Below are 22421 nucleotides of genomic sequence, written 5' to 3'. Positions count from 1 at the left end.
GATGCAAGCAAATGGTGTGCAGGCATGTGTTGTGTGTGACCAAGAGGCTGCAATTTACTCAGTAGTCCCTGGTGTCATTATAAAATATGGTGGTCTGAGGTTATCAAAACCTCCTTTAACCTGGAATTCATTAGGGACTGAGTTTCTTTTGGAGCCAGCTATAAGTGGCAGTTTGAGAGAATATGCATATGTGCCACTTTAGCACAAGTTTTATTTTTCAGCCCCAGAGGTTGGGCAGCAATGGTTGTTTATTTCAGTAATATAATGTTATTCTGACCAAGCTTTCTCTCTCTCGGTGTGTGAAGAACCTGGCAGAGGCAGAGTATTCTGTGGCTCTATACATGTACATGCGTCTGTTGGGCTACCCAGCTGAGTGCATCAGCATCCTCACCACCTACAATGGACAAAAACACCTGATCAGAGATGTCATCAACCAACGCTGTGCTGGAAATCCAGTGTTTGGTCAGCCCCACAAGGTAAGCACCATTTGAAACAAACCAATTAAGAAGCAGCAGTGTTTTATGTGTCATGTTATCAAAGCACAAGCGAGAGGTGATTAAATAAACACACTCCATTATTGGACAGGTTTTGTAGCAAGTACTGGGTTTTGCGAGTATTCAGTCAAACTTGATTATAAATGAATGATCACACACTTGAGGGTGATACATTAATCCCCTCTTGTGTCAAAGGAATCCATTTTTCAGTTGTTTTCACCACCTATATATGCGTAGGGCTACGACTAGTGTGTTGGAAACGCGTATCACACATGACATGGATAGTTTCTTCACACCTCCAGATGCCAGCTGCAGTTATTGCACCAACCTCTTATCCTCCATTGCACTGGGAAAGATATTCACAGCTCTCCAAGCATCTTGGAGGGATTTCCTTAGACAATACAGTTTACACATTAACATTAATGTGTAAACTGTATTGTTTGTCTGTTAATTTTAAGAAGAGTTTTATATTTGAACTGGAGTTTATCCATGTATAACTTAAAATACTATTTGAATTTTAGTGAATCTCAGTTTTTCACAGACAGAGTGGTAACAGGTAAAGCAAATTAGAGGTGTGCAAGTATTTGCAACATTTGTTTGACTGACTGAATACAGGGAGAGTCTGTTCATCCCTGAGGGATACAGTTAGGTTGTTTTTTTTCTAGCCTATATTATTCCCCCGAACTTCTCATCTCTCCTCTTTTCCTTTCTTTACAATGTGTTAAGTCAGCAACCCGCCGGCACAGTTTCCCATCCACTTTCTGTTTGTACTGCTAAATGCTTTTACTCACTAGCCTCAGGTTATGCTTTCCTCGCTCTTTATTTTTTCCCCCTACACACATTGTCTCACCTTTCTTCGGTCTCTGTTCTTTTAGGGTTTTCACACACTTAACAATGTCACAGACTCTTTCAGCATTCCAGTAAGAGTGCAGTGAAAATGGCATATCAACAGTTATATGGAGCATTGTTATGTCAGGTAGCATAGGGTCAGCAGCAGCACGCCTTCAGTAATATTGTGATCGGTTTAGTTTAGTTGTGCATATTTTTTGGTATTTCTTTAACAGCAGGAGTGTTAAAGTGAGGTGGCTCTCAGAGCAATAATCCAGGTATATTCTCTATTTTAGAAGACATGTATTTTTATTTCCCACAAATGCCCAGAAAATGTAAATAGCATGTAACTTGAATCTTTTTGTTTATCACACAGTTTTTGTAACGTTTACTGTCTAGTCATTACTCATCTGTTCCTGCTGAGTACATAAAAAGTGAATCAAAAATATACATCGGCCGTTTTTGTCCAAAAGCAGGCAGACAGGAAGCAGGTTCTTCCAAGTATGATAGCAATTTGGAGGTTAGAATAGTGGTTTGTTATAGCGTCCACTGTGATTCAGTCTTTACTCATTCCATACTGTTGTGTCTGTATTTTTTGCTGTGCAACCCTACCTTGTTGTTTTGTTTTGAAGTACATTCCCTGCACTGACAGCTAGCCAGAGATTTTGCTTAGCCATGTGAAATGTCCTGCAATGTCAAGACATAAAACATCATTCATTGTGCTCATGGCCTTAGTCAGTATGCATGCCTAGTAATAAAGTGACAGGAGTGACAGGTTGTTAGATTTGCTGAGATGAAAGATGGCCAGAGACGGAGAGGGATGAAATAGAAAGAGGGGCTCTTGTGGGGAAAAATGCTGAGCAGCTGAAAGGTCATGGCGCTGAGCACTGTGTCCACAGTGTGTCTGACAGTGTGTCACAAAGGGTAAAACGGCGCAAATGTCAACATCCAGCTTACTTTACTGTTATAACTTTAATTAGAAAGAAAAGCAGAGGAAGGCCAGTTAGCACAAGTCACAGTGCCAGCGTCAAACATGCTTGCTCAAGGTTTTTACCAAATCCCAAACAACAGTTTGCGTAAATACAGCATGTGCGCAAATACTTTTTATTTATTTTCCTGAGTTTTACAGAAAATATCCATTTGGTTCTCTTTTCTTTGATGAAGAAGTGCTGGAAGTCTGACTGTTAGAGTTTCACTATTTGTTAGTAAGAAGATACATCAACCGGGTCAAGAAGAGATGAATGCAGAGTGACAAAGTACCTATTTAAGGTTTCAGTCCTTATTCTGAATGACCCTCTGCAGTTGTCGAACTCTTCTCCTTGACCAAAAACACACAGCTTTCATATACTGAGAGCAACAGTACTAGCCTCTTTGACAACATGAAATGTGTAGAAAAGGTGTCTTAACATTTCCTAACGTCATATTTTTTGTTGGGGTTTTTTCTTAGACAGGTCTGAAATCCTGAGACACATGTAGACTTGAACACACAAGCAATACAAAGCTGTTAACTCTGGCGTCCCTGCCATTCCTCTTGTGAAAAATTGAATAATCCAGAGGTCTGACTTGTGCACATTCCCAGCAGTAATTACCATAAGTAAGACAGAGTAACAGAGAAAATAAGATGGGAGAGATCAGTGGTTGATCATCATCTAATAGTGTGCTATTGTCTCCATAAGAAGAAGGCATGTTGGAAGAAAACATTTGGCAGTGCAATAGCTGTTTGTGTATCTCACAGTGTATTCGCTGTGTGTATTTCCTTATGTCCTCGGACATGCATGTGCTACAATGACACGACCTCTGTAATTCTCTCCCTGGAAGATTTCTCATAAATAACTAAACACCATGCAGAATGCTATACCTCGGGGAGAATGTCGACCCGGGCTTTGTTATCACTTTCTGTAGGCTAAGAATAACTCCCTCTCTAAAGAACCACATTTGCTGCAAACCAAGATTCACCGTTTCTCATGTGTCAGTACGTGCATGCATACCATGGATGTGTAATTTGAGCATACGGCCAACGATATCTCCTGCTATTGTAAAAGCAACATATTGTTGCCTCTGGCCTTGCACCTGTTCTACATAGCAACAGGGAGACGTAAATAAATACCTCATTAGTCCCATCGCTCTCGATTTTACACATTAACACACACACACACACACACACACACACACACACACACACACACACACACACACACACACACACACACACACAGTCTCCCCACATTCCCTTCCTCTTATCCAGAAGGAGTTTTTGAGAGGTTCACTGAGGGTTGAATTTAATAATAGGTGGTAACCACAACCACAGGATGATTTATTTAGCATGGCTAGTTACTGAATGCTGTAGTTCTGGGCCTGTATGGCTCCTCAATGGAATCTGATGTCCTATTGATCCATTTTAAAAAGTGAAACTATAAAGGACAGGCCAACCTCTTTCTGCCTGGCTGTGAGGTTTTTTTTTATTTAGCATGTGTCGTATGTAACTATACAGAAGCATTTTTGTACAGTACTTTAAAAAAAGGGACTTAATAACTTGGCTTTTAAACTCAATTTTTATTTGGTTCTGTTACCATTTGGAAGATAGGGGACACTCCAGCTCTGATGTGTTTATCCTTGATCATTCTAATACTGTGCTATCAGATTTAAATCGGTTATTGATTTAACAATTATTTCTATAGATAGATGGATGGATGTATATATGTATATACACAATGGGGATGGAAGGAATCATTTCTACCCAAGGCATAATCACTCACTTATTAGTAGTTGATTAAAATAATTTAGCTCTGTTATTATAATTCTACTTAATATTTTTCCAGAATAATCTTTAAACAATGCAGCTTTTTTCCAGAGCAGCATACTTTAACCAAGCATTAACCATTAACATCTCCATGTAGCTTCTAACCAAAAACAACAGGAGCACCCAGCTATCACACTATTTGCATTAACATCAACTTTTCAGTCTATAGTTACACACATGCTGTTTACACAGTGTAGACACTGTGTAATGTGATTTTGGACTCAGATTTACATCCCTAAGATATTTCTAGTCCAACTCCAAACACCACTAAAAATAGACACAGAGTGAAGGCTATATGATCATGAAAGAGCTTATTCCATGTATACACTCTCCAACACTGTCAAGGCTGTGCACACTCAGTGTAGGTAGCACAGTATGAAAGTTTTCACATTTTTGCATCTCATCAAGACCAGTCCTTGTATCGAGTTTGAAGTGCACATGCTTTATGATAGCTTTATTACATAAAGTAACATAACTGACAAAGTCAAAACACAGCACAGTTCTTTATGTAGTTGAATAAGTACACTTCTCAGCAAGACAGGATTACTGGGGTATAAAAGCAAATTGGCTGACACGGGTTCCCTTTTGCTTAGAAAAAAAAATTCCACAGAGAAAGCCACTTCTACATTTTCTGTCTCCTTGAAATAATCTCTGATGCAGTCAAGTAGTTCCCCCTCCTCCTCCCAAGTGGCCCTGATTCCCAGGAGACCAGGTAAGAGGCTGCTGGTGGCAAATGCCCTTTAAGCCGTATTAACCCTGCTGGCTGCCCGTGTGGCCCACAGTGATAACGGCAGCAACAAGAAAGTACCTTGCCATCTCTTAACGTTCACCCTCAAAAAAAAAAAAAAAAAAGAAAAGGCAAAGAAAAAGAATTTAAGACGGAAAGCAGTCTCGCTCATGTTTTTAAACATTTCAGCTAAATCCCTCCACCTACCTAAAATGCAAACACTCATTTACTTTGCAAAGCGTATCCGCTGCCGGAGCTTAGTTAGCATATCTTTGATATTTATGTGCATTTGTGTGTCGTGTTGTTGAATAATAAATATGTTTGTGTCTGTACAGATTACGACAGTGGACAGGTTCCAGGGTCAGCAGAACAACTACATCATCCTCTCCCTGGTCCGCACCAAAGCTGTGGGACACCTGAGGTAATTACTTCTTTGCATGCCAAGCAGGAAAAAAAGTGTCTGATCCAAAATAGCCTTCAGCTCTCAGCAGCTATTCTTCTTTAAAATACTTGTGTAATATGAAATACACCTAAGATAAACATCCTCCAGGGAAATAACACTGCAGAAAAGCTGGCAGTTAATTCTCGTGAGACAGCTGCTCTCAGGAGGCTTTCTCTTTTTGTCATGTGTAACTACTGAATAAAGTTTGCTGAAGGAAATAACAGTGTTGCAGTTTTGAGGTAAGTATGAGCTTAATTATGATGCAGGAAGGATAAAGGTGCTTAAGGACACATCTATGGAGCTGACTGTAGTTTTTGTTCCAATTAAGAGAAATAATTGTGCTCTGATGATTAGGTTGACAATAACTAACAAAGAGCTCAGTTCTGATCAAAGGCTGTAAAGCAGTCAGTATTGATGGATAATCACTGCCTTGTTACACGCCCCTTCATGGCATCTTCTTTCATTGGCAGCTTTGTTTTGTTTTCTCTCTGCTTTCTGTTCATTTGGCTATGGCCTCTTTGCCCCATGTCACTGAATTAATTTGTAGTCAAATGATCTTTCACTTCTCTGCTGCTGTGAGATTCCAACAACCAAGGGTTTTATACCAGGCATATGATCCACAGCACTTCTACTTGACATGCCGGCCGCTGGCTGTGATGTACAGTAGCTGCTGTTGCAGTTGCACTGCTCACAGCTTTATCAGAGAATTGGACAGTCTGCAAATTGGAACCAGAGTGCAAATTATAAGCCATTCCCTTTGTAGCTCTGTGCACCCCACCCATCACCGTGGCCATTTAGCTAGCACAGAAAACACTTAAAAACTCTATTTTGTTCTTTCTTCATCTCACAGATGGAGCGATTAATTGATGTAGCTGAAAATGAGAAACTGCAGCTGACTACAGAGAGGGGTACTTTATCTTGCTGGCAGTGCCTGCTCTCCTCTCTGTATCATTCATTTGATCTTGTCTTTGACTCGATATTACATCCCACCTTTTACACATTCTCAGTGTAGCAGTTTTTCAGTGCAGGGAGCATACAATAGTTTAGAGCTTCTATTCTCCTTGAATAAGACTTTTGATAACACTGAGCTTCAAGGCCCTGAAAACCAAGCTGTCAATCACTGATAATGTTTGTGGTCATTTCATATTAGAATATTTGAATCAACCTTTTTGTGATTATTCTGTCGGGCTGCATCCAATTTCAGATTTGCTTTTTTAATTGTTAATATTTATTGTTAACTGTGAGGGATGTGAATAAGAAATCAACCACCATGAGTCAGTCAGAATAAACCATTAATGTAAAATATAACAGAAAATGTCTAGTTAAGTCTGTTGTTATAGTTTTTCATAATGGTCATTCATATGTTGGCATCCCTGACAGCTTGTGAATGGTCAGCTAAGTGGTTGAGAGAGCAGTGCTTCATGGGAGCTCCTAGTGCTGTTCATTGTGTTTTTCTTATAATGGGATCACTGCGGTGTACCACTGGCTTTTACCTCGCAATCCTCCTCCCCCTCTCTCTCCCTGCCCCTCTCCTCATGGCAATCCGCAGCCGTGACAACCACAGGGGATGCAGCTGACCATATGATGAGCTGACCCTCGCTTTGACAGGGGAAGCATTCCCGTGATACACATGGGCACGCTCACATGCAGGAGCACACACTTTGACAGGGAGGCACAAATTCAGAGATGCTCTGACATGCACGAACACACATGTGGGAACACACACCGTCCACTTTGCCCTGTCATGTCACAGCACAGTCCAGGTGGGCGTCTCTCAGTAGTGCCATGTCCACGGGCTATCGTGCTTCATGATTGGTTCATCTGCTCCACATGTCTGTGCTCATTGGTCTAGGCAGCGGTAGTTTGTCTCTGTGGAAATGTTTCATTTTGTACCGTGCCCCCATTTTTGCCTGAAATGTGCAGTAATTTTCACATTAATCTATAGGCTGCTCACGTTTACTCACTCGTACCCTGCACAATGGCTCCCATAAGCCTTTTTGTCATATTCACAGAACTCATCATGCATATTGCAAAGATTAATCCTCTTAATCTCATGAAGTGCTCAGGTGGACTCCACATTTCATATTTTTGGCTATACTTAAGAGTAGGCGATATACAAAAACATGGCTGTGTGTCTTATTCGTCAGCATCAAAATAAAGACTTTTGCCAGAGCTGTTTGAGTAAAAACAGCTTCTTTCTCAAATGCTTTCACCAATGTTTAATCTCACACCACAGACTTACAGGTCAGTTAAATAGTTACATGTTTTCTTTATAAGCAAATTTAACTGTGCAGATAACTGAGACAATGTAAGGATTCAATAGGTTCAAAGGGAAAACCCTTGTAAATACCTCATTCTGTGGTGTTTACAGTTGTCCAAATCTTTCCCTCTCCTCATGTATGTGTGTTTTGTATAGAATGCTAATGTACAGTATAGTGGGATGTGTACTACAAGCAGTGTTTTTGCAGGGGAGCAAAGAGACAAGTATTTTGGCTAGTACAGCAAGCCAGAGAAAGCTCAGAGAAACGGCTGCCTCTGTCCTTAATCTCTTAATACTACTTGATGGCATAAAAAAGTAACCTATTCCACCTACCCTTTCCCGTGCTCTCCTACCTCTGACTCCTTGCCTGCAGTGCTTATCCATGCCCTTTGTCTTCCATTTCTGTATTTCTCTCTTATCCTCAGTATTTTTCCCACTTAAGTAGTGCCGCTTATCCTTCACTAAACCTCTTTCCTCGTACACTACGCTGCCTTTTCTTCTCTTCCCCTTCAACCATTACTCGGTTCTTTCACTGTGATCTCTTCACTTCAGTTTTTGTTTTTGCCCCTACGCAGGATCTCTTCTCCTTTTTACAGTTTCACACATTTTACCACCACCCCTTCACGTCTTTTCCCCTCAAGTCAATCCTTTTTTCTGTCTCTCCACAGGGATGTGAGGCGTCTGGTGGTAGCCATGTCAAGAGCCAGACTGGGCCTGTACATCTTTGCCCGAGTGTCACTGTTTCAGAACTGCTTCGAATTGACTCCTGCCTTCAACCAGCTCACTGCCAGACCACTGCAGCTACACATTAGACCACACGAGTACTACAACCAGGAACAGCCTGTAAGCAGTCATACCCATGCTCATGCTGATCTCACAAAACCTACCATATTAGATCTGCCCCATTATGAGATATTCAAGCGGGAGATATGCTGATAAGAACTGAGCTTCTTTCCCACGGTTCAGGCCAGCGCCCATTTCCATAAAATTCGTGCCGTCTTCACCATCCCACCACGTTATTGCCGCTACAGCCCACTGGCTCGGTCTAATCCCCCCTTTTTATATTCAGAGTGGAATCTTCATTCCACTCAGAATATTGGTCCTCACTGGTCCCACTTCTTACTGCAGCTTTACCCAGTCTGGTGAGAGCATTCTGCAGACCAGCTGCAAAGATGAGAAACACAGTTATGGCTATAATTAACCCCAAAGGTCAGAAGACAAAACCACCGACTGACCAGCATGAAACGACCATTGTTTGGTCACAGTGTCTCACTGACAGGCGTGTTTGGCAACAGTGATGTCTAAAATACCCAATAGCCTCTCTGACACTGGAGTGTTCATCCCCATGGGGGACAGTTCTTTCGGGCACACACATGTGGCCCCTGCTTAGCCCATCTATCTAGAGTCAGTAAACCCCCACTGCTTACACGCACATGCAGATTAAAAGTCAGACTTTGTCTAGCAACACTCAACTGGAAGTGTCACGGGCTATTTAACGGTGCTAACTCCAAAGCTGCTATAAAAAAACAAAGCTGCCTAAAGCTTCATATGGAAACATACATATTCGATCTATAATCATATGCAGTTATCATATTCTCTCCCCCCCCCAGTGTTTTTAATGAAGGTTTTACTGCAGTGAAAGCACACAAAGTTAAACTGTGGAGTTGTATACTTTGACATGATGCCCCCAGGGCCTCTGTGGGCATCTCCCCTGTATTTAAGAGGCATCCACCAAGCAGATTGAATATTCTGCTTGCCTCAGTCTTCAGTTTAGTCTGCAAGACTCTGTCTGCATACTAATATTATCAAATTAAAAACTCTGCATCCCCGACTTCTTTGGTAATACATGAGCAGTGATCACTGGAGAGGGAAATTTGTTTGAAATAACCAGCGGGTAGCAGTGGGCTGCTGAATTGTAATTTCCCTGCACATTTTACCTCAGATCAATACTTAACCAAGTCCGTGTGCCTGAAAGAGTGATCCCTAGCAAGACCGATAAAAGTTCTTCATTATAATTCCTCTCTGATCGCATCCTGGGCTGAAATCAAACTTCTTGTGTTTCTACCTTTCAGCGAGATACTTCTGGACAGCCCGACCAAATTGTGAAGAACATGCCGGAAATGGCCAACCTGGTGTATAATATGTACATGCACATGATCCAGACCTCCCAGCAGTACAGACAGGTAAAAACCACAAAGTGGACTGTGTGAAAGGAGCCATATAAGTCAACCAGCAGCACACCTACTATGTTTATGATACTGCGATATCATAAAAGTTTCTTCTGCGATACACCTGAGGCAGTTTAAAAACTGGCAACCATCCTGCGTTGACACGCTTACAGATGTCATCAACTTTCCTGGCAGCTGTCAGCGCCTGTCCCCAGCTGCCATTTTTGTATTTTTAATCTTTAACTTTTAATGGAGTACAGTAAATAGGTCAGATGTAAGAAATGTAGAGAAGGAACGGGCTACACAGAAAAATGTCGTTTTTCAACATACATTTATCATCATTTATAGAGAAATAATAGTAGATACTAAAAACATGTATACTTAAAAGGAAGAGACATTTTATTATAAAGCTATCTCTATTAAAATACCCTCAACAAAGAATATGTTCCTGTAGATACACCTATATTTCAAACACTTATTCGCTACGCTGTTACGAATACCTAAATCCAACTAATGCATTTTGAGTGCTGCGGTAAATCCATGAAGATAGTGATGTTTATTTTTTCCTTCATATGCGTAGACGTGTGTAATGTAATAGACGTTTTAGAGGCCGCTGTTCATAGTGGTGTTCAGTGGCATTGTGGTAGACTGACAGGCTCTGCAAAAAGAACTTAAAGAAAATTGCAAAGGATGGACTCCTTGCAGGGTTTTTGTATAAGATTACATCAGTTTTGGCCGTGTGCTCTTTATAATCAGTTAGCTGAGTATATTTGACAATATAATGCCAAAAAAAGTGGAAATATTTTCCTTTGCGTTTTGAACATTTCCCTTTTCTTTTGGCTTCTCAGCAGCAACAGCAAGAACTGGCTCTGCCTCCAAAACAGACCCAAAAAGATGCTGGCGCTTTGTCGACCACTGCTACATCTAAGGAGCCACAGGAGGAAACCCCCATGGAGCAGGAAAACCCAGAAGGAACGGCGAGCACAGAGCCAAACTCGGAGGACGCCAGCGAGAAGGAAGGAAACAAGGATAGTGACGGCCATGCTAAGATGCCAGAGCATCCTGGTAGAGACAGCGACAGCGATGGAGAGAGCGCAGATGAGCAAGAACAGTAGAACATCCTGACATGGGACTACCATAGAGGGACCAAGTGGATCCCCTGAAGAAAAATGTAGTGCTTAGTCACCTATTTTAAATCTGTTTTCTACTGAGAGAAGGTCATTGTGATGTTTTGTTATTTTTTCTAAAACATTTGATTTTTGTTACTATCAGTACTTTATTAAAAAAAAACTATTCAGACTGTGGCATCTTCATTATACTAATACCATTCTATGAGTGTCCCACACACAACCAACACATACAGCACTGTGCTAAAGTATTAATCCACTCCTCATTTCTTTATATGTTGCTAAATGAAATGTGACGTAAGTGCAGTAATTTGTTAGAATGTGCAAACATTTATATAAATACAGTATATAAAGCAAAAAAAAAGAGTTTGTACAATTCTAATAAGATTGAAAGTCAATATTTGGTATGACCACCTCTATTCTTTAAACAGCTTGAACTCACTTGTAATTTTTTTTTAAGTAGTCTCCGGGCTTCTTGATGGACATTCAAAGCTCCTCTTTGGATGTTGGCTGCCTTTTGTCCCATATCTGTCAAGATGATCCGGGCTCTCGGGGAGGGGTCAGTCCAAGACTGATAGAAAAACACACAGACAAACACTATCTTAGTGCACTGGCAGTGTGTTTGGGATCATTATCATGCTGAAAAAATATGATATTTCCAATCACATACTTTCCAGATGGCATTTCATTGTGGATTAGAATCTGATGGTACTTTCCTTTGTTCATAATTTCATCAATTTTGACAAAATGTCCAACACCACTGGCTGAAATGCAGCTCCAAACCTTGAGAAGTCTCCACTGTGTTCTACAGGTGTCTGCAAACACTCACTGTTGTTCCCTTCCCTGATCTCCTCTACGTACTTAATAGGATTTAAACCAAACATTTCCCATGTTTGGAGTCATTGCTCCACAAGACCTGTCGTCACTGAGTTTCAGTCCATTTCTGGTGTAATTTGACATACCTTAGGTTTTCCCCATTATTTTCCTTCTTTTAAAAAATGGTTTCTTTGACTGATAGAATCTCTGTCATGATACTTTTATATATTCATCTACTTCATTCTGCATAAAGTTCAGCTCAGATTTCATTGGTTGCGCCTGTATCAGCAACAGAAGCTCCAAAAAAGCTCCATTTGTAGGTCAGTCACTATATCCAAGTGTGCGTGTTGGGGGATTTCAAGTTCCCTTCTGTATGTACACAGTCACTCAACCAGCAAGCCTTAAATTATCTGCCATTCATGATTTGTGCACTAACAGCAAAGTGTTTTCACAGCTGAATAAATGTTAGGGTTAACATATGATGACCATATTGAAGAAAACAATCAAGCAGGCAAACTATATATGTTGCCTTAAAACAGCCGGAACTTGGTCATTTAAACATCAATAAATTAATTAAAATGAAGAGGTTAGCACAGCCCACAACCCTGCAGGCAAAAACACAGACTGGAAATTAATTCACTGTCATGCACCAGAGCATTTTATTTTTATTGTTACATCATACCTCAGGCAGGTTGATGGAACAGGTCAGCTGCACAGCTGCTTGTGCCTGGGTTAGTTAAAAGACCTGATGGAGAACCATGTGTTGCTGGATGTGGAGTAACATCAGTGGAACTCAGTCAAGTGTGGAGCCATGAAACGTCTTTCTTATTTCCTGTCTCCTGAGTGCAGGGCACTCTGGGTTAAGGTATACAGTAGGTATTCTGGAGTCATAAGACATAAAGATTAGAATGAGTGGTTAGATAAGAGGTTTGGGCACATATAAATTGCTGAAAGTTTTGACATGGAGCCAACAACAATATCTGTACTGTGTCACATAAGGATTCAATATTTTATAGATTTTATGCTAAGAGTGAACAACTAGCCTAGGTGCAGATGTATCAAATATTCTGTTGCATTACCAGCTCCTAGAAACCCATGACACCAGGCATACTTTTCTCTTGAGTCACATGAATGTCTGCATTGTGTAATATCCTGCCTCTATTAAACTTCTGTTTTCAGCTTGCCTCATGAGAATTTAGTTGCCTGTGGTACCTTGTTGTAGTAAATTAGAGCTAACTGGTGGGACGTGGCTACTGCTCTCTCACACACACACACACACACACACACACACAATCATCATCTCTGTGAATCTCCAGGAGGATCTGGGAGATTTTCTACAAGCAAGAAGGAAACCAGGTGCACACGTCCTCCAGAATCGTTCTTCTTTCCTGCTGAAGGTGAACATGTCTTTTGTACTCACACGGCAGGTATTCATTGGGTTAATAGCTACTTTGCAAAGCTCTCAATTCTAACCTTTGCTAAGGGCTGATTCATGAGTGAGACTAACAGCATGCAGTCACACTGTGTTGAATAATCAATAGCGTTTTGCTGACTTGTAAGGTGAATTTAGAGGTTCTGATAAAATTGACATCTTTTAATAGGTTCAGATTTAGGGTAGAGGTTTATTTGTGTTTGGTATTTGGTTATTTAAAGGTGCTTGGGATCAAATGCAACAATGCAAAAGCAAAAAAAAAAAAAAGCTGAAGAAGAGGAATTTTAAGTATTTTCACATCATGTTACTGTAATCATTGTAGTTTAGTGGTTCCTCTACCTCGTCTTTTTTTTTTTTTGTTTTAAGTGAGAGCGTTTACCAAAGCACGGGATCCACCATGGGACACACTCGTGTTGACTCTTTAATCTATTGCCCAACACTACGTGACAGCAGTGTCACAACAGGAAATTACACATTACATAGAGTCAAGACAGCAAAGCCTGGAGGGGAAGAGGATCTGACCATTGTGTCTTAAACCTAAACTAAGCTCAAGGAATCTGACAACACACAACACTTTCACACTCGTAAAACCATCAGTTTTACAATCTCAACTTCAAGGCTTGTCCTTGGGGCAGATCTTGTACAGTTTTATTGGACAAAAACATTTACAGCCTTATGCTCTGGCATAAGATTGCATTTTGTAAAATAAAAAACTTTTCTCATAATTAGGTTTTTACATATTTTTGCTGCTATACTAATATAAATCATCAAGTCAGATGTATGCACACTTTGCACAGTACAGTATACTTGTTATGAGTTATGATCTCTGCTGATCTGCTCATAGTGGCTGACTAATGTGCCTGCATAGGTCTTCAGCATTGTGTAAGTATTGACCTCCAGTGGGTATGCAGATCTGGTGATTACAACCAGCTTATTGTGCTTTGTCAAGACTGGTGCCTAATCCTGTACATACAGATCATTGACATGACACATTTCAATCTAATAATCTCCTATCATCACTAAAGAAGCACTGCCACTCACAGGAAACACAGTAGCCACTGAGGTGACTGACCCACTATTGTATGCCATCTAAAGTGCTCTTTACCGTACAGTGTGTTAGAGCTGTTTAACTAAAGTAAAAGCATTTGCCTTTGGAAAGTGTGCCCACCTTGGGGGAAATTATCATTCTTCTCTTTTTTTCCAGACTAAGATGGCCACTTGCGGGTCATGTTTCTGGTGCATCATATGGCTCATTGTTCTGCTGTTCATTGGCTGGCCCATCAGCATCGCTTTAGGGGGTCTCTACGGCCTCATCAGCCCCCTCACCACCTGCCTTGGTCTGGACCGACTGTCTGATTTACTCCTGGAGGGAGCTAATGTGGGCAGAACCTGTGCCAATAACATGAGGCACAGCAAGCCTTTGTGTTGAAATCCATCCTGCTTGATCAGGACCAGAAAAAACAGAGGTCGAAGCCTTCACCTCAGGAAGAACTGTTAATGTCTAAATTTATGTGGAGCTATTCCAGCACGACTGGTGCACAATTCCCTGAGAAACCTTCCAGCAACTTATATCACAATAAGGTCCAGAAAGTCCTGGAAAATTGATTCCTCTCTCACTGGTAACATGTAATTAACTACAGATTTGAAATTTGCATGGGTTTGTCAGGAAGAAAATAGGCTTGCGGTGCATGGTCTGTGTTTGCTGTTTAATTCACGATGACGCTGCGTGGAGACGATAAGAACGAAAATGCCAATTTAACAATGAAAATATTTAGACTTGGTAATGTCTGTATGGAAATATATGGAAATGCGATTAAAACTGCTTTGAACTTGCCCTTCGTGTTTGTTAATTGACTTTTGGTGCACGTATTTTGAGGAAAATCCATGCCGTGAAATACTGAAAGTAAATGGGGAGAAAGAGAGAGCTGCAGATTTGAACAGATTCATTTTACATTTCCTTCATTGAGTTTCATCTACCTGTGTTTTCACATTAGGAGGTCGCAGATGTTTCAGTCTCATCACAAAAGTAATTAAATTGAAGTCAAGGAGACAATATTGAGACATGCTCTCTAGGTCATGCAAAGCTCAACACAGCTTTCCACACACGATTTACTTTCCAGCTAGCTTTCTTCTGATTGGCTGCCCTTCACAAACAGTATATGTATGTATGGACAGCAGGTAAGTGGGGCTTTGGGGCTCACAACCATTGCCATGTTGCTAATATGACCACATTAAGGATATCCCTTCTCTTTGACATCATACATAGCCAAGACCTGTCTGTTTAATATGAGCTTCCACTGCTAAACTAAAAGTATGCATACGACAAGAAAATGAGGAAAACCAAAATGAAGACTTTAAAAGATTGTTCTGGCCACCTGGAGGCAGTGAAGTAAGCAGTACACACAAATATTAGAGTTTTTAAAGACATGTATATAGACATACTTTGTTCAGCCACTGTCAGCTTTATGCCTGTTTGGAATTTGATGGTCACTGTCGCGCGGTATAAGAATTTATTATTAGTAGTAAAAAACGTCTAGAGCACTTCTGATAACACAGCACCAAACTGGCCACACTAAGTCAGCAAAACACTGGAAAAGCACTCAGAAAATAAATGTTAAAATAAAATGATTTACTGGCAGAGAGCTGCTAACCCTCGCACTTGCGGGTAGATCATAAACTTCTCTATCCACTTCTCTAGTGTCAACTTTCCAATGATAAATGGAGTGTTCAGAACCATTAGCTCAAAGATTGTCTAAGCTACTTCTATCTGTACTATTATTTCTACAGAGGAATTTGTAATAACTTTGAGACTGCAACTGGCACTGGACTAAACAATAAACTTGTTATGAAAGTTTTGAGATTAAGGTTCCTTTGCAAACATACATCTTAAGTAAACAGTGAAAAGTTAAAAAAAAAAAAAAAAAAAAAGAAAAAAGAGAGGGAAAACTCTCCAAAGAATTACCGTCAAGGGGGCTCAAAGTGCTGCAGGGCTGAACAGGCGTTTTGACATTGTGGGGTCCAGTCTGAGGAAGTTATTGAAAATTTTAAAAGTGAAAGCCCAAAGGAAAACTTAAATGGTTCTCAGCCTGGCTTTGTGAGCCAATTATAATTAATCTGAGATATTTCATCCGATGATTGGATAATGTGCTGTTTGCTGAGTTTTTGGACTTTATGCAACATAAAGTCCAAAACTATTTTACGTGATTAAAGGCTAGAGCTAGGTCACTGGACATTCAGTATTCAATAAACACATTATCCACTGTATAAGATAAATAGAGCCAGATGTTAGACTAGCCAATGTGAAGATGTTGATCTTGTTCAAATCTCTGTATTGGCAGAAGGCAAAAAAGTAACCAGTATGTTACTTTTCTTTGATTAATTACTTTCAGATAAAACCATACAACCATATACTTTATATATGAATTCTTTTCTGTTTCCTATTTCTTAAACACTTTTCATTACTGGTGTTTTCATTTTATTCAGTTCTTTATTTTATTCTGTGTTTTATTCATGGATATTCAAGCATTACGCAATTCCACATTCTTCTGACCTTAATGCCCTTTATTCTTTGTCTTTTTCAAATAAACTGCCATAAAACTTTAACTTTGACCTTAAGTCAAGTTAAGTCTATGCTATTATTCCATGTAGTGTCTCAGAGGGACATTAGCCTATGTTTAATTCCATTTCTGTAAGGCTAATTGTTACATTCAACCCACATGACTCAGTGAAGTGTGCCGTGAGCTACCATGACAAATAGGGGAGGGAATGCTTGTGCTTGACCAAACATTTTAGAGGATGATCATGGTAAATTATCATTTTCATCTAGCACATACTAATTTAGTGACCGTAAGCCACCTTTTTGCTCTGTTACTGCTGTTGGGGTGAGTAAGATTTGCTCTAGTAAAGCTTTGTTGAGCCGTGAGACCAGCAGTAACTGTGCTCATGAGTTGTTCTTTTCTGGGAAAAAAGGTTACCATGAAAGCATAAAAGCTTCTTTCCCCTCCCAGTACCCTTCACTTGTAGTAACCGGCAACCTGGAAAAGAACCAAAGCTAAAAGGCAAAAGGTAATGTGGCTCCAGAGGTTAAGTGGAACATTCCACTCTGGTCTCTTTCAAATGGGGGATCTGCCATGACTCCTCAGCGAAAAAATATATTGAAAGCATGTGCAGTGGTGGAATATAACTAAATACATTTACACAGGCAATGTATTAATCACAGTTTTAAGGTAACTGCACCTATACTTGTACTTCACTAAAAGCTAAATTAAAGAGTTCTCCCTTGGCTACATTAAAAAAAACAAAAAAACCCAATACATTTTATATATATATACTCTTTTTTTAAGGTATCAAAGGCATTAGAAAATACACTCAGCCGCTTCATTAGGCACACCGCTTCCACTGCTTATTAATGCAAATATCTAATTAGCCAGTCACATGGTGGCAACTCAATCCATCTAGGCATGTGGGTTATGCTCAAGATGACCTGATAAAGTTCAAACTAAGCATCAAAATAGGAAAGAAAGGTGATTTTAGTGACTCTGTATATGGCATGATTATTGTCTCAGATAGGCTGGCCTAAATATTTCAGAAACTGATGATCTACTGGGATTTTCACACACAACCACTTCTAGGATTTGCAGAGAATGGTCCAAAGAAGAGAAAATATCCAGCGAGTAGCAGTTCTCTGGGTGAAATGCCAGAGAGCATCATGGCCAGGCTGCTTCAAGCTGATCAGAACTCAACTCAAATATCCACTTGTTACAGCCAAAATATGCAGAACAGCATCTCTGAAAGCACAACACATCAACCGTTCAAGCAGATGAGCTACAATAGCAGAAGACCGCACCAGGTCCAACTACTTAACCAAGGCTACAATTTGCATGGGCTCATCAAGAAGAAGAAGAAGGTTGCCTGGTGTGATGAGTCTTGATTTCTGCAGTGACATCCAGATGGTAGGGTCAGAATTGGGCATAAAAACACAAAAACAAGGATCTATACTGTCTTTTATCAATGGCTCAGAGTACTGGCGGTTGTAATGTGTGAAACATATTTTCGTGACACATTTTAGGTCCCTCAGTATCAACTGAGCATCATTTAAACCCCACATCCTAGAGCACAGGTGTCGAACTCCAGGCCTTGAGGGCCGGCGTCCTGCAGGTTTTAGATGTGTCCTTGATCCAACACAGCTGATTTAAATTGCTAAATTACCTCCTCAACATGTCTTGAAGTTCTCCAGAGGTCTGGCAATGAACTAATCATTTGATTCAGGTGTGCTGACTCACCCAGGGTGAGATCTAAAACCTGCAGGACACCGGCCCTCAAGGCCTGGAGTTCGACACCCCTGTCCTAGAGTATTGTTGCAGACCACGTTTATCCCTTTATGACTATAGTGTCCCCATCCTCTGATGGCTGTCTCCAGTTAGACAATGCTACATGTCAGAAAACTCAAAGTATGACAGTAAGTTCACTGTACTCAAACGGCCTTCACAGTCAAATTCAATAGATAACCTTGGGTAGAACAGCAGATTTGTACCATAGAAGTTTAGGCCACAAATTCTCTGCAACTGTGTGATGCTATCATATCAACATGGACCAAAATCTCAGAGGAATGTCTCCAGCACTTTGTTGAATCTATGCCATAAAAGATTAAGGCAGTCCTAAAGGAACTGAACTAAAGGAGTCCAACTCTGTATTAGCAAGGTGTAGCTAATAAAGTGTAAAGTGTCCGGTATATGAATTCACTGCAAACATCACAGTAAGTTCAATGAAAAAGTCAGCTCAAAGGTCCATCTGAAGCACCTTACCTTCTTTTATCTTGTAATATACATACTTTTTGATGCTGGTGGTGAGATGAACAGCACCACATGAAACAGAATTACAGCTCAAAAGAAATCCCTAAGGGGCAGATGGGGTCATAAAATAGCAGTGCATAACTGAACTATTTATTGGAGGGAAAATGTGCAGTACTTTCATGCGGCATAGTTTCCTTTGGAGTGTGAAGCAGATTTACCTCCATAACAGCATCTCTGAAACCAGTAGGGTGCATGACGCAACACAAGCAGCGTGTTAGAATTGCAAATATGTATATGCTGTGGAGGCTAACTAAAACAGCTGAAATGTGTGCGAGGCAAAAAGCAAAAGCCTGTTTAGCTGGGCGTCCTCGGGTGAGCTAGTTCTTTGCTTAAAAAGTCAGAAGCTTCCCTATCAGTTTTGACTGGCATCACGTGTTCTCAGCCACCACCAAAATAGCTCAGGATTCAACACTTAGGAGCGCCTCTAAATACTTACCAAAATACTCTTGCCGAGCAGCCTACCTACAAATCCGTGTAGCTGTCATTGTTGAAGCTTATTCAAATTTGATTCATAAATTATTCATGTTCAAACTAAACTGCTTCTTATCCCCATTTTCTAGCCCTCACTATTGACTGAAACTGTGACAAAACTTCAATCATTCTTTCAAATGCCGGCTATAATCTGACACAGATTTCTTTAATAAATGAAGTAGCCAATGCCCAAATGCATATTGCAGTATTTATGTGGGTGCAATATGAGACCTAGTTACATTGCTTTTTGTCTGCCCAATTCTGCTCCCAAATATCCCGAGGAGAAAAGTCACTTGCGAAAAGCCAGATTTTAATTCAACTTTGTCTGCTTTTCACTCCAGAAATCTTGGCAGAGGATACAGAAGGCAATGGGCCTTGATGCTGAGAGAGAGAGAGAGAGAGAGAGAGAGAGAGAGAGAGAGAGAGAGAGAGAGAGAGAGAGAGAGAGAAGCTAGTAAATTTTTTATTGGGGTCTGAGACTGGCTATGGAAAAAGTCTGTTCCTGTTGGCTGCAGGGAAACCTGGGAGGCAAAAAGAGAGAAGATGAGTATACGCTTTCCCAATCAATTGGCCACATACTGCTCTGTAATTTCTCCCCCAAACACAGGCATACACATGCACACAAAAACACATGGTGATGTGGATGCTAGCTATAAGAATAAATGTCAGTTTGCCATTCGTCTGGACACCAGGAGGGAGAACTTCTCCTGGTCTCAGAACCTTTGCAAAGTTTTTTGTTGTTGTAGTTGTTCTTTGTATCTTGTCTACAAAATGCCCTTCAATAGAAACAACAAGTGGGAATTTTACCTTTAATGAGAATCACCTAAATGGGAATTTGAGGTTTTATTTTTCCCATAGCTGGTTACATTAAACAGTCTAAATTCTGCATCAAAAAATTAGCATATATAATACTATAAGCATGTTTGGACCCATTATATTGTGCAATCTAGTATATGAAAATGCTACACTCAGTATGCTCAAATAATTTAAATCAGGAAATAGATGATCACAGACTAAGTAAACAAGTATAAATATTTCACCACGGATGTCTTTAAGTCAACATCCCCCAAAGTAAAGAGATTTGACCCAGTTTTACTGTGCTGCATTAAGACCTTAATTATGGAAATATGATTAATTAGTTAACAGTGTAACTACATTACAAAAATCTTATAATTAGATTCATGTCAAGTTTTTTTTTTGCAAAGATTTACACAATTATAGACTAAAATTACTCTATTAATTGTGTTTTTAATTATTCAATTGAATGAATCATAAACAATTTTAACAAAAAAATATTGTTTAAGTGATTTATTGGGAAAAACATGTTTAGACTGCAAAATATGAATTTCTTGTTGGCGTTTTTTGTGAATTGTATATTAGTTAATTTGAATAGTTAAAGTTAGTTATAGAAAACAAACAAATACACTAAGAATTGTGATATTGTTTAGATTACTCAATTAAAAATGGAACATTTTCCGTGTGTGTGTAGACAGATGTGATAGACCTAAACTTGGACTTTCTTCGCCAAAATCAGCACTTATTTTCGCTTGAGAGTAGCTTCATGAGCTTATTATGTAACAGATGTTTATAAAGTCTAAAAACTGGAAACTGTGCACTTTAGGAAAGTGCAGCTTACTGTCCAAGTATCAGTGATAATGAATGAGCAAATGCTTGCAGTGTAACTTCAGGCATAGTGACAGTGATCCAAACCGTGCACTCCTTTGCGGTACCCAGCAGAAGACTTTAACTTAAGCCAACAACATGTCACTCAGTATTCAGTGCATGGGCCAGAAAGAGGACACCCAGTTTTCACTGAGCAATATGCTTCATGTCTTCTTTTGGCTGTGACCTTTCAGTGGCTCCTGGTGCTCAAGAAAGATGAATGTTGGACTGGCCAAAGCATTTCCAGACAGTTTATATCAAGCGAGCTTCTGATGAACCGATAAAATGCTTCAATCCTGGGACATTTCAACAGCCCTTCACTTTTCCCACCTAGGTACAACACCTTGCCTCTATCAGGTGAATGACTTCTATCCAGGCTGGGTTCATTAAAAAAACTTGCACTTTATTAATGATGAATTCCCCAAAGAAAATCAATATACTTTTTTGTTCTGGACAGTTTTTGTCCTTATTAGTTCATCTCCGCTGCTGAGTAATGATGATGATCTCCGGAGGGGTTGTGAGTGGGACAAGAACGATCATGCCACAATGATTTAATCTCAGTAACTGCTAAAGTGAAAGTCACACTACAGGATTATTTGAACAGCCTCCAAGTGTCTCTGTGTATTTTTCAGGCACTGGTGTGAGCCTTTCACACCCGTGGAAAACAAGCTAGGAAAACGGACATAAAGATTATTTTATGGTTACACAATATATATCCTAAGAACGAACCCTGGCAGTGACAGAACCTGCAGAGAACAGCGGCTAACACTAAGATGTCATTTTCAAACTATAATATTTTGGAACACGGGCAAAGATGTCCACCTTAAGCTACAGTTACAGTGCTGGTCTTCCTAGATGGACTTAGCTATCGTCAAAAAAAAAATATTAGGAATATATTTAAATGCTGGGGCAAAAGGATGCTTAAAGCAGACCACTGCCTACCAATTATTGCATAACACCAAAACAAAGAGTCACACAGTGAAGGGTTATGGCTTGGGGTCGGGTGACAGCAGCATATGATTCATGGCTTGCTGTGCCCTTTTGTCTTGTCCTCCTTGTGGTGGGACCATCCACTGCTCTTAGCCAATGTTATTTTACAGCCTTCAGAACTTGGGCTCTGTCTGTTTCAAGTATACTGGCAATGTCATTTCTTATGTCTTGTTCTTTCCTCAGTGCATGAATAAAGAAAGAATATGGCACATGTCACAACAGAAGATTTCCCCTTTTCTTTATTGTTTTGATGTCAGAAACAGCAAATAGTATCAGCGTTACGTCTGACTTATCTGCAAAGGTTTCCTACAAGGAAGAATGCATTATCCCTGGCTGTTTACATCACAAGGTA

The 22421-nt window shown here is 40.1% G+C and overlaps 1 protein-coding gene and 1 long non-coding RNA gene across 4 annotated transcripts in view; one reads left to right on the top strand and one right to left on the bottom strand.

Moving 5' to 3' along the window:
• aqr (aquarius intron-binding spliceosomal factor) overlaps positions 1-11018 on the top strand; it is a 55845-nt gene extending 44827 nt beyond the window's left edge. For 2 of the 3 annotated variants that reach the window (XM_085143421.1, XM_085143422.1), the window contains exons 32-36: positions 306-476; positions 5185-5270; positions 8220-8394; positions 9624-9734; positions 10568-11018. In XM_085143421.1, the coding sequence (XP_084999547.1) occupies positions 306-476; positions 5185-5270; positions 8220-8394; positions 9624-9734; positions 10568-10834 (810 nt within the window). In that variant the 3' untranslated portion in view covers positions 10835-11018. The remainder of the gene's footprint in view (positions 1-305; positions 477-5184; positions 5271-8219; positions 8395-9623; positions 9735-10567) is intronic. The other variant, XM_085143423.1, reaches the window with a different exon arrangement.
• Positions 225-12458, bottom strand: LOC146496210 (uncharacterized). Its single transcript, XR_014871196.1, has 2 exons — positions 12345-12458; positions 225-11417 (listed from the first exon to the last, which is right to left on the bottom strand). It is a non-coding gene; the product is annotated as an uncharacterized LOC146496210 (long non-coding RNA).
• Between the last annotated feature and the right edge of the window lie 9963 nt (positions 12459-22421).

This window comes from Neolamprologus multifasciatus, chromosome 19 (genome assembly GCF_963576455.1).
Source record: "Neolamprologus multifasciatus chromosome 19, fNeoMul1.2, whole genome shotgun sequence".
NCBI lineage: Eukaryota > Metazoa > Chordata > Actinopteri > Cichliformes > Cichlidae > Neolamprologus > Neolamprologus multifasciatus.
Note: the sequence above shows the minus strand (reverse complement) of the source record. Positions and strands in the feature narration are given on the sequence as shown.